General features: G+C 36.4%; 1 protein-coding gene across 1 annotated transcript in view; it reads right to left on the bottom strand.

Moving 5' to 3' along the window:
* LOC123313418 (G-protein coupled receptor dmsr-1-like) overlaps positions 1–13371 on the bottom strand; it is a 21001-nt gene continuing 7630 nt past the window's right edge. The window contains exon 2 of the mRNA XM_044898290.1: positions 1–900. Within this exon, the coding sequence (XP_044754225.1) occupies positions 698–900 (203 nt within the window). The 3' untranslated portion in view covers positions 1–697. The remainder of the gene's footprint in view (positions 901–13371) is intronic.

Genomic DNA, 13371 nt, shown 5'->3' on the forward strand with positions numbered 1-13371 from the left:
TAAACTTCTGATTTCAGTTTATTCAAACAAATCCATAGACATACAAATTTACGTAATATACAAATCTTTCTTGCACATCAACAGTTGCAATTCACTTTGGGAAATACTGTTCCTATTTTTAATTAGTCATCATTAATGATAGGAACTGGTATTCAAAATGTCTTCCATACTATAGCAGTTCATCAAAAACACATTGAGATTATTTTCGGGTGATACTCTTTCATTTGTGCCCGATTTTATTGAAATTTTTGACGATCTTCCAGTTCATAGGTATCATGTATTGATAGGGACAAGCATGAGCACGAATGTTTCCATGCTGATGACGTAAACCATACCCCTGGTATTCAGTCAATTGAAAATTGATGAGTTTCATATTCGATTCTACGTCAATGAGAAAGTAGGATGAAGCGACGAAATGAGAAATTTTTCGTATGTTGCGTAGGATCCATTTTCATACGCACTTTCGCTTCATCGGTTGACAGCATTTGGAAAGAACTCCTTTCGGATCTGATGGAATGGAAACCTCCTTTGTTCTGTTTAATCGGGAAATGTGTAATTTTTTAGACGATCAGGACAAATTCCTTTTTTCCTGAATCTAATGCGATAAGATGGCTGTATTAGGAGTGCAAAGTCCCATTACAGGGAAACTTATCACTCAGACAAATGTTCCAGTTGTATAACAAGGTTTCAACTGACGCTACGTGTGCGAAAGCTGAGTACGTTCTCCATTTTTGTCCGCCGTAGATGCTCGTACGTTCTCTTGCGGCAATTTGAAGCAGCTGAAAGCACACTTGGGCATATACATCTCCGTGAATGTGGTCCTGAATTGACGGGACATTGTGCAGTAGAGAAGGACATTGGTGGCAGAGTTGATAAGGGCTAGGATGTCCATAAAATCCCCTGGAAAAGAAACTTCAATCAACTCAAGTCAACAATTGGAAACAGGCGCGAATTTTACAATTTCAAATTATTCTTCTTTCTCAGAAAAGCGTTTTCTATAACAGATCAGATATGCCTTATGGCTCACAGTCTGATGACGCGAACAATCTCCCAAAAACTGGAATAGAATAGAGTTTTTTATCTTTTGAATTCACACATTTCATTAGTATTTAAACCATTCCATCGATCGATCGATATTTCGGTTAGGCTGTATGTTAGGTTAGGTATGATTTCAAGTTACGATGTTCCAGAACAACAGAAAGTGAATTTCCTATGAAGATTGCAGATGGGAAGGAATTCCCTTCAGAACATCCAACGAAAAACGGAGGAAGTAATGTAATATTTTGTTTTCAGCCAGTTTATGAGAGGAATTCCAGATTTTTCTGAATATATTGGAATGTAAAACAGAATCCACTGGGGAATTACTCGAAACCTTTCAAATATCATTATTATTTCAAACGCGAGCTACCATTTTTGATTAAATTCCTGTAGGAAACAACATTTCCATTTGTAGAATTCCCTGAAGAATTAATCAATCAAAGAGGTTGATACCTCCGTAGTAACATGCATCTCACTGTAGCAAGAATATACACAATATTTTTTGACAACATATATATCATTCTAACGCCAAGTAATAATGAAGATTGTCCAGAGTTGCTAGTGTCTGCTCATAAAATACTTTGAAGTCAATATCCACAACATAATTGCTGATGAAAGCTGTGGATTTTTAAAAACAATGGATAAAGTGCTCCAGAATGTCCATTTAATTATGAAATTTTAAAATCACATTTAGTTAATTAATGTAGGAATGTTATGAAAGTTATAATTGAGTAGATATATAGGTAAAATGATGACGAGGGAAGTTCAAATAAATCATCAGTGACTCTAATTTGAAATAAACAGAAACAATAGCATATCACAATATTCCCGCTCCATTTGGAAGAGAAAAATTGTATTTCATGTCTGGAATGATTGCCTTTATATTCTCATTTACCTGAAATATCAAAGTTGAACATTTTCCTTCGTTATTTTACTGCATTTCAAATACATATATAAATTACCGTAACGTTTCGAACAAAAGTATAGGACCTTGACAAAAACAAATAACAGTTAATTGTATGTGGAAATGAGAATTTCCACATCGATATCCAGGTGTATTTGTCATTCTATTCCGCATATTTGAGTGAAATACTGCTGTCCTATTTTGGTATATTACGTTTCAGACGGTGATTTATGATATAGACATAGTCTATTGTACATCGAGACTATTCGTTCGCTATTTTTGCTATTTTTTATGCTTATTATAAGGGCAAACAAAATTTGACGCCAGAATATTTCATTATTCATCAAACACTCCTCAAAGTTCGAAACAATTATTACGATTAGATTCGTTTAAAATTTTTCGTTTGTATAAAACAAAGAACTTCCTTCGATATCAACAACGTTAGTTAAGTGAATTACCATGCAACAACCAAGCAACCTTTCCAATCGAAAATTCTAAAAGTTCTGGGGCAAATTGGCAAATGAAGTTAAAAAAGAACATTTCCATCCAATTTAATGAAGATGGTCCATAATTTTCCTCAAAACTCCTGGAGTAAGTTTGTTGAGCAACTCAAACGTTGACGAATATAAAGTTTAAGTGGAAGTTATCGAGAATATTCTCCAGGAATACTCACTAGAGACTTGTAAATGAAGATTGTACCTAGATATCATTTTGTGATGTTTAATTAATCTGTTCATATCTCTCGATAATCTCGTGATAATTAGCTGAGATATCATAATATTGATGTCGATAATTATTGAGTAACAACGAAAAGCTTTAGGGCTTCAATAATGGGCTTCATATAGTTTGCCCTCAAAAGAATTGAAAGAATTTGGGATATTCCTACGGTAATATTGTTGAATTTAACTTTTTTGAATTTCTTCATCCCATACAATAAAAGAATCTCCGGAATCCCATTTACTTTTCTCGAGATTATCGATCGCCGTTTGAAATTCAATTTGTAATGAATTCTAGAGCTGTCAACATGAACTCTAGCAATCAACGGTTTATCGAAGTAGGAAGACAACGAAGAATGTTGTCTATTTTGAATCTATTTGTTCAATTTCAATTCTTTCCTAAATTGTCAATTTTTAATCTAATGACCTGGGGCTTATTATCCTGAACTGTAAATATTACAACTGTATAAAAATATGTTTCGGAAAGGGTAGGGATAATTAATACTATAACGTTGATAAAAAATGATCACCGAATCGTATCAAATTTTTTGCCACGTTGAAGTGTCGGTGGAGGGTATGGGAAATTTGAAATGGCGAGCGCCGAAGGCGCGTGGCCGGGTAGAGCGGTAAATGGAACGCAAGAGTAAGAATCGAGCTTTCCGAAAATGCCTAGATCGTATTTTTACCCCGTCTAGAAGTGTCCGAAAATTGCGTGAGAAAATCGCGAAATTCACGATTTTCGCGAAAAGGTACCAATTTGATTTGATTAGCTTGAGAGATCCGCGGTAGCTCGAGAGCCGGGATGGGTGTCGAACTAAGCTCGAAGAACCCGAAATTAAAATAGGCCTGTTTTTTTTCCCGGAGCCCGAACGATATTACCTAAAAAAGCGTAAGAATTTTGAAAATTTTTGACGTCTATTAAAAATCGAGTGACATTCCACAAAATTAAATTATTTTCTATTGATTATCAGAGAAAATTAAGTGAAAGTGCACTTTGACAATCGATGTCAGAGTGTGATTTAAAGGTTAACGTCAGTTTTGACGGCTTGGCAGCAATCACAGAACGAAGTGCCTTAAAACGATCGGGCTTTTAAAAAACGTTTTTGGCCTAGATATTCATAAAAGGGGAATCGAGCGAGGGCCGAAGGCCCGAGCTACGAACAAAAGGCGTATCGCGAGGGCCGTAGGCCCGAGCTACGGACGAAAGGCGAATCTGCCAGTAAAGGTGAATCTACCTACAAGGTGGATCTCCTGGCTATACTAGTCTAAATAAACATGAGAACGAATTTCGTAAGCATCACGTTTTTGCTACCATGATGAGCAGAAGAATAACTATGGCAACTGAATATTCCACTCATCCAGTTTCATCTTTCAGCAGTGAATTGGGAACGTTTGTGTAACACATTTCTTTCTACTCATTTCATATTTTCTCATGTTTCACAGTATATCTAATTATATTCCGCCTTTTTCCCGATTCAGATTTCAATTTCCATCAGCATTTCACGCTGGATTTCATATTCCGTTCCCAGAACGCTCAAATTTTAATCAAATTTCATGATTGAACTTTCTTAGTTACGGATGCAATTATAACAGGACAAATTGATATCAAATATGCAGATCAAATTCGTCTCTACGATAAAGAACAAACAGTCTATGTAGGTACATCAATTCCAATCATTGTGCTGGCTACCTATTGATGAGGTCTCCTCGCAATATCCAGCAATTCACATTAATACCGTATAGTTACAGCTCCTGACGATGAAATATTAACCATGGTCAGTGCTCGTCCTTCAACAGAACACCCAGCGATATATTGATGTACTCAGGGAATATTTGAGTAGAGTTGGAAAACGCAGAAGGGTTCAGGACAAATATTTCACGATATGCTCACATCAAATTTGTAATTAACATTGGTCGTTTATGTCCCATAAAACATTTGATACAACCAAAACATCCCCTCATATATGACATCCCAGGAATTTCTGTCCACGCATGTCGTTTAGAATGGCCATAAACTAAACCTGCAGTCAGGATCGTATATTTCTTTGAAAGATACCTTCTGTCAACATTAAGTACTAATAAATTTCATTGAAGTGGTATAAACATACAAATTGCGAGTGCGGTTCATTTGACTTCATGCCACACTTGACTAGGAAGCCCAATTTTTTTCTACCATAATTATTTAGAAGTGAGACAAGTGCAGGACGAAAAAAAATCTCGTTGAAAGGTTTACTATTTTCTTTAATGCTCATTAATATCCCGTAAAACATACAAAATGCAATAAAAACCTGGGGTCGTATTCACATTCGAGTTATTTATGTCGACGCATGTCTTTTAGTTAACGGCCATAAACTGAACTTGAGGTCAGGCTCATATTTCTTTAAAGGATTAATGATAGGTACCTTCTGTCGACAGTAAGTACTAATAAATTTCATTGAAGTGGCAGGAACATACCTTTCGATGCAAATTACGAGAGTGGTTCATTCAATTGTATATCATTTGACTGGGAAGCAGATTTTTTTTTACCATAATTATTTAGAAGTGAGACAAATGCAGGAGGAGAAAAAATTTCGTTGAAAGCTTTACTATGTTCTTTAATGTTCATTAATATCCCATAAAATATACAATATGCAATAAAAACCTTGGGTCCTATTCACATTCCAGTTATTTATGTCGACGCATGTCGTTTAGATAACGGCCATAAACTACACCTGCGGTCAGGTTCATATTTCTTTGAAGGATTAATGATAGGTGCCTTCTGTCGACAAAAAGTACTAAAAGATTTCATTGAAGTGACAGGAACATACCTTTCGATGCAAATAACGAAAGTGGTTCATTCAATTTTATATCATTTGACTAGCGAGCAGATTTTTTTCATCATAATTATTTAGAAGTGGGACAAGTGGAGGACGAAAATATTTTGTTGAATGAAAATCATCTAATTCCGCTTCTTATTTTACTTTCAAATCTTCCATTCGATTGAAATTGGATCCTACAACGATTTGTATTGTATATTATAGTCCCGAAACACCCACGTTCAAATTCATATCGCATTAAGATCTGAAATTTCTCACAAAATACGAATCGTCCAACAATTCAACACTTCTTCCGGAAGAATCGAATACCGAACTCCTAAATTCTCTCACAGATTCACAGAAGTAGCTCGTAATCCGCTCAGAATTGAAGGGTCTTGATGCCTCTTTGAATTGTCAGCCTGCAGAGTCTAGACGTTAATCGGGGTTGAGATTATTCAGGCAATGAAACAGGACGTTGGCGTATTTTTCAATTCGTCTATTTCAATTACGACAGAATATTTGAAAGCTGGGGATAACTGCGAATTGGGGGGCTGAGATGGAGTTTTTGAGGAGCTCCTTAATTTGCAATTTAGAACAGGTGGGATTAGTCTGCGGACCAATAAGGAGATATGCAAATTATGGCTTTAATTGGTATAGAGTCCTAACTACGCAGAAGGTATAGAATTTTGATGGTAAAGATCTGTTGGACAGGGCTCCTCTTCGATCTAACTATCTGTTGTGATAATTGGCCAGTTCATTCGAAATTAATTGCTTCAGTTTTACACACAAAAGAAATAAGTAATATCTAATCCAGCTGAATCCCCTTTATATCCTAGACTAGATGTTTTTTGCTGTGGAACTCTTTCTTGCGGTCCAGTTTAACCGCCATAAAATTTCCCCTAACCGAAGTTGGTAATGAAACTCGTAGAATCTTAAGAGATTAGAACTACCCCTTCTCATCTGCTGTAACCGGCTCTCATACCCGACGAGTTTACCCCTAATACAGTCCAACTTCTGCGAGTTAAATACAATGTAAACATAATTCGTCTTCGATAATTGGATCCGTTATCTGTCTTGCGGGTTTCCATTTTCCAGTTGTACAAAGCCGACAGGGCGGAGGGGAGTTGGGGGCTGTTGGAGTGTTTAATTGAATTTTGTTTGGTGAATCCGGAATTGGGGATTGCCTGCCAGACTTTTTCTTACACGGGTCTCTAAGACTTCGCGTACAATGCGCCAGAAGAAATCCCCGAATTTCATTTCAATTTACACCACCAGTTGAAAATTGAACACTGGCTGGGGCGGTTCGTGAAAATTGGGATGTTTATAAAAATCAACAGGATCTCTGAGGATACCTCTGTAACGGGTATAGACCTTGGTTTTCCTCGCCAACTGAGCGAAATATTACTGTTGAGGTAAATCCATTTCCCATTTAATTGAATTGGGAAATTTCAACAAAACAGGGAAAAGTGGATAACATTCCCTGTGGCGGCTCGTCAGGGTCACTCGCTTGTTTACACTCATACTCATACGGTTGTGCCGAGGTGGATGAAATTCTCAGATTTATTAGTAAAAAAGTTGCTCTTTCAGAATATGTGTCAGGTTTGGATTTACGATAATTTTCCTGGAAGCTAAAAGACTCGAAAGATGACCTTCGAAAAATTCCCAAAAGTTGGGTTCAGTTAAACATTCGTCAAGACCGAACGGTTGTGCCGAGATGGATGAAATTCTCAGATTTAACACAAGAAGAGTTGCTCTTTCAGAATATGTATCACGTTTAGATCTTCGATCATTTTCCTGGAAGATAATCGACTCTAAAGATGACCTTCGAAAAATTCGCGAAAAGTTGGGTTCAGTTTAAAATTCGTCAAGAACGAACGGTTGTGCCGAAATGAATGAAATTCTCAGATTTATTACTAGACGATTTGCTCCTTCAGAATATGTATCAAGTTCAGACCTACGATAATTTTCCTGGAAGATAATTGACTCGCAAGATGACCTTCAAAAAATTCCCAAAAAGTTGGGTTCAGTTAAAACTTCCTCAAGACAGAACGGTTGTGCCAAGATGGATGAAATTCTCAGATTTATTACTGGAAGAGTTGCTCTTTCAGAATATGTACCATGTTTAGATCTACGATAATTTTCCTGGAAGATAATCGACTCTAAAGATGACCTTCGAAAAATTCCCAAAAAGTTGGGTTCAGTTAAAACTTCCTCAAGACAGAACGGTTGTGCCAAGATGGATGAAATTCTCAGATTTATTACTGGAAGAGTTGCTCTTTCAGAATATGTATCATGTTTAGATCTACGATAATTTTCCTGGAAGATAATCGACCCTAAAGATGACCTTCAAAAAATTCCCAAAAAGTTGGGTTCAGTTAAAACTTCCTCAAGACCGAACGGTTGTGCCGAGATGGATGAAATTCTCAGATTTATTACTGGAAGAGTTGCTCTTTCAGAATATGTATCACGTTTAGATCTACGATAATTTTTATGGAAGATAATCGACTCGGAAGATGACCTTTGCTTTCCCAAAAAGTTATTACTGTCTTAGCATATGGACGTTTTCTTCTAACTGCTATAGTTCTCAATATCCCCTGAGTAGACAACGAATTTCGACCAACCTGTATATATCACGGAAGATCATTTAGAAAGGGACGGTGGGAAAGTCTTCTTTACAGGCGGTATTTTATTATCGTGAGTAAAATGGCGAAATACCAAGCAGGAAAATTCATTGCTTTCCGTGGAAAACCTGAACATAATTAAACGATACGACGAAAAGGTTTTCATTGCGAACAAATTCAAGGTATGGTTCGAAAACTGCAAGAATATTCTGACGGTCCATGATAAATATTCACGAGCAGCCACTGTTACCTCATTTATAAGGCAAAAACTTATTCGTAAGAGCTTGCTTACGAGCTTTGAGCGTCTCATTCAAACTGATATTGCTTCTTCACGTTTCAATCACACCGAAGGGCGAATTTTTTCTGCCCCTTTTTGCCTGTATCAGTCTGGTATGGAACTCAGGAATACAGGTTGTTTACCTACTGAAGATGCAGCCAAAATGCAAGAGATGATTCTTTGTCCTAAACCATCAATACCTAATTCATGTTAAAATATGATACATTCCTTCTAAGATATGAGGTATAAAAAGTGGAAACTTTTCACACACTTTCGTTGACAAATCGAAAGGCAAGGACATATTCTTTCAAAATTCTCGATTGTGTTATAATTTTTCTGAACGAAAAATAAGATCATACGCCTACTCCTTGTTCAAGATGCGTTTTAGGGGGTTGGTTCCCTTCAAAACCACCTTAATTTTGCTCAAAATACAAATTCCCAGCTGAAAACAAATGATCAACTCCATCAAACGAGGATTTTCGACCAAACAGGATCCGGAACAATAAAATATATCACTCATATAATCTCCTAATGAACGAACCCCCTGCTTAGTTCAATAGACGGAACAAATAAATGAAGAGGGCGCAGATGTATAGAGCTTTTCATATTTGTTCCATCAGAGAATTACGGCAGACATTCACGAGATGAAAGATGTCCTATTTTCCGTGTAAATAAAAGAACATGGCTCTATCGAAACACAAGTGTAGATCAACATCGGTGTCTCTCGATGTGGGTGCCCAGGAAAAGACTGATTGGAAAACATGTCGCCACGTCTGTTGACGCTTGTCGAATTGATTAATCTCCTATTAATACGTGTCGGAAATGCCAACTTCACGAAAAATATGGGAAATATTAATTTTTAGACGGTTCGTGAGAAAGAAAACTCTTCCACTGCTGGTAGTCAACATACAGTGCGACTCTCTACTAAACCTCAGAGACTAGCACTGTGTACGACTATAGTAAGGTGTGAGCTTTCTGTATCAACTTGAATATACAAGTTTAGTTTACACAAAACTCACATAACGAAAGTTTGAAGTGAAGGCAGTTTGAAAAAAGCTTTAGCCTATCGTTTTTTCTAATGATTTTTCAGTTGCGATCAGTCGAAGTACTATTTAGCTGTGGACCATCTAATTATTGATTAAAATAGCCGAATTAATATCGATCAATGTGAATTGAAGTGAGAGGAGCCTGATTCACGAGAGCGTTCATTATGGTTGCGAGCTAAACGAAGATAGGGTAGAATAAACAGTATCTTTCACCAATCGCGAATGCTATCAGAGATAAATTTATCAAATTCATTATTTCCGACCCGGATTTTGATAATTAGGAACATCTGGATGATATCAGCCTCCCGTTAAGCTGATAAAAATACATACAAATTTCCCAAATTAATGGCTTAGTTGGAGTCATTAACAATGAGCTGATTTCATAAAGGAGGATTCCCAATCCTACCTGCGCTGATTGAGTGATAACATGCGCTTGTATTCTTCATTCTACCTCGTACGAAATAGAGATGGATATCGGAAATCTCTCAGTTTCATTCTATTGAACCACTAACGAGCAGAAAACCGACGAAAAAGTGTAGGAACTGTCGTATTGTATTCGACAACATGGAAGCTTATTCGAATAAAAAATTGGAGGGCGATGATAGCAATAATATCTTTACAATTAAAATTTCAATTTTAAAAGGGTCCCACAATATGAAAAAATGGTTTTTCAGTTGGGCTTTCTCTGCCACACTTCATCAAAACGATAATGAAAATGCTGATTAAATTTCTTTGCTTAAAGCAGCTTCTGAAATGAAAAAAAAGCATATTTAATTCCACAAAACGGATGGTGAGAATATCTGAAACGTTTAGTTCTCCGTAATTGAGTTTCTCGAGCAGAGACCCGTCCTAATCTTGAAATTTTCAGTTAAATTGTGATTAACTGTCCCATTATTCATAGCTACTCTCATTTCAATCTCGGGAATTAATTAGTTTTCATGGCATAGAATCTTAATTTTATCTTCCCACCAAAAAATTGAACGATTTCTGTTGAATGGAAAGAAGCTTTCACAGATGTTTATAATGGGTTGCAAGAAAAGTTTATAGGGAAAAATAGTTGCAGTTATGAAGCAAAATCAATCGTATACTCTGAACCTTCGAAGAATTAACGAGGAGGTTGTTTTTCCTCGCGATTTCGCACGTCAAACTTACACCTTATTGATTTTAATCGTTCGTCTTGTAAACACATCTTGTAATTAGTTGAGATCGATGAAAAACAACGATGTGAATTCTCCACCTAGGTTTCATAACCTTCTCTTGATACGAGCGATTAAATTTTCAATCCTGTACAAGGTAATGAGCCCGTTTCACACAAACAATCAAGAGGAATTCACGTTTAACCGAAACAAGCATGTAATTTCGCCCACAAAAAGGCAACGAAGGTCTACGAGGACGCCCTATTTGCAATTCATTGTTATTCATGTTCTATTCGCACATTTGCATATGAGGGGTATTCCCATCTGGTCAATGTTTAACGGTTACAAAGTTGGAAACTTTTTCAATTCGCCCACACGCGTTCTCGTATTCATGACTTTATTCACACCAGCGCGCTAAAGAGAGAATTGATTAAATTTTTATCTTCAATCTTCCGTCGTTTGCACAAAATATGAATTTATTTTCCATTGGTTAAGGTAGCCAAATGCCCATGACTACCTTAAGTGTCAGTGGTGTCATAGTTACTTTTTGTAATGTTGTCATAGTTACAAAAAGTAACTATGACTTAAGGTAGCCAAATGCCCATGACTACCTTGAGTGTCATAGTTACTTCTTGTGTTTGGCGTTTTTTAACGCCAAATGCCCATGACTACCTTAAGTGTCAATGACTACATTGACTACTTTAAGTGTCAGTTGAGTCATAGTTACTTTTTGTAACTATGTCATTGTTACTTCTTGTAACTATGTCATAGTTACTTTTTCTAACTATGACTTCTAAGGTAGCCAAATGCCCACGACTACCAAGGTCGAATTTCTTTCCTTAAATCTCATTTCTCATTTTGAAAGGGAATTTCAACAGGTTATGTGCCCAGTTATACTATATTTTTTTATAGAATTAAACGATCTATTTCATAATTAGAAGAATAGACTATGCATTAATGTTCTCTTGATGAATAAGTATGTAGTTTCATATTAAATCAAGGATGATCATAAGTATGTACAATTTTCAGGATTTTTTATTTCAAACTGAAAATTTTAGATAAACAATAAGTATAGTCGGTATTTAGGACAAGCCTTCAAAAGCACGTCAGTGTTTTAAGCCGTTTTTCAAAGCTAGTTCAAATTTCACATGTAGCAGAACGTGACCTGGGTATTTTTCAGGGAGCATTAGAACATTTTTCTCGATAAAATTCAAAGGGAAGCATTATAAATAATAACCAAAGCTCAACCACCGTTAACTCGTTCGTTCTCATCTCACGAACATCAATATTGAACCTCATCTTTCTGATCTTTTTTCGCAACGTCAGATATATTAAACATCCAAACAGTTCCAGAGGAGAGTGGTTTGTAAATATCCACTTTTCACATTCGAAAAACGGCACGGAGGTTATAATTCTGGATTTGTAACAGAAGACATTCGGAATCTTCCGAACCAGCGATTTTTCCATGATAGCAACTCCCGGCGCGAGCTTCCATTCACGTAAAGCCCCAGAATTATGGAAAACTCACAGTTTTATCGAGCTGTAAAAGCGGAGACTAGAAGCCATGGAGCAGCATGAAACACGCCGATGTGCCCGTGATTAGAGTGCTTTTGGTGGGGTATGAAAACTTGAGTGGATGGACCAGAAACAACCAAATCAACGTACAAGAAAAATATCTGAGAACTTACAGACTTATTGAATATTCAGGATTACGAATTTGTCACTTAGTTCAGTAGGAAAAACTAGCTTGATTGAGGTTTTAAAAAAATCCATCGCTGTCCACTGTTTGAAATTTAACAATTATGACAGATTGTCGTCGTATAAGTCTTTATTCTCCTGGGAAACTGCGAATCAAAAAACATTCCTTGGAGCCGTTTGGGTTTTATCCCTTCCCGAATGGGATCAAGACTGCAATAGATGAAATTCCTGGAGGAAGGCTCTGCGAAGGCGAACCTTGATAAAGGGGATACCGGACAGACATTTAAAAATCACGAGGCCGAGAACGGTCCCATGAAAATATGAGAAACTGTGGGACGGTGCACATAAAACTTAATAGGATTTTGCAGTGAAATAGCTTGCACTCCAAAAGTGTACACATGTATTGTTCAACTAAGACCCGGTACTTTTCACCTTCGAATAAATTTTATTCACTGTCAATAAGTATCCGTCAAATAATTTCCTATCTGAAGGATACCTCATTTCTGTGTTTTCAGATGAAATTATTTGACGAATAACAGTTCTATGAAAACACGGTATACTACTTTTCACTGATTAATGTAAAATAAGAAACCGCATTGTAGAAATTGTCATAATTCCAAGTAGAAAGCAAATATTTCGTGAAAATCACACAAAGAATAACCATATATGGAGAATCTAAAAAATTCAACCAATAATGACGTACCGACATTCGATCTATGACAAATAAACTCTTTTAATTAAGTTTCAATGACAGATTTATTCGATGAATAACACACATATTTGATGTTCTGTGAATAACACTGTCTGAAACTGAAAAGACTGCATTTTTACTTATCCTAAAAATAAGACTTATCTATAGAATAAATTGAGTTACTCGAAGGTGAAAGTACCGGGCCTAAATTGTACTTTCCAGGGAAGACTAATGTTGTTTAAGTGAAGAAAGTGTTATCATAGAATATTTTGGTTACTAAAACCCCGACCTATGGGAGTTTTTCTTCATCTACAATACAATTGGTGACTGTACAACGAACGTCAACCATACGACGAAGAATGAACGAGAATCCGATGAAACAACGCCAATAAACGTTAAACCCATTCATCAAAAGTCCCGGAATTACACCTAGACTGATTTATTCCCTA

This window comes from Coccinella septempunctata, chromosome 5 (assembly GCF_907165205.1).
Source record: "Coccinella septempunctata chromosome 5, icCocSept1.1, whole genome shotgun sequence".
Classification (NCBI taxonomy): Eukaryota; Metazoa; Arthropoda; class Insecta; order Coleoptera; family Coccinellidae; genus Coccinella; species Coccinella septempunctata.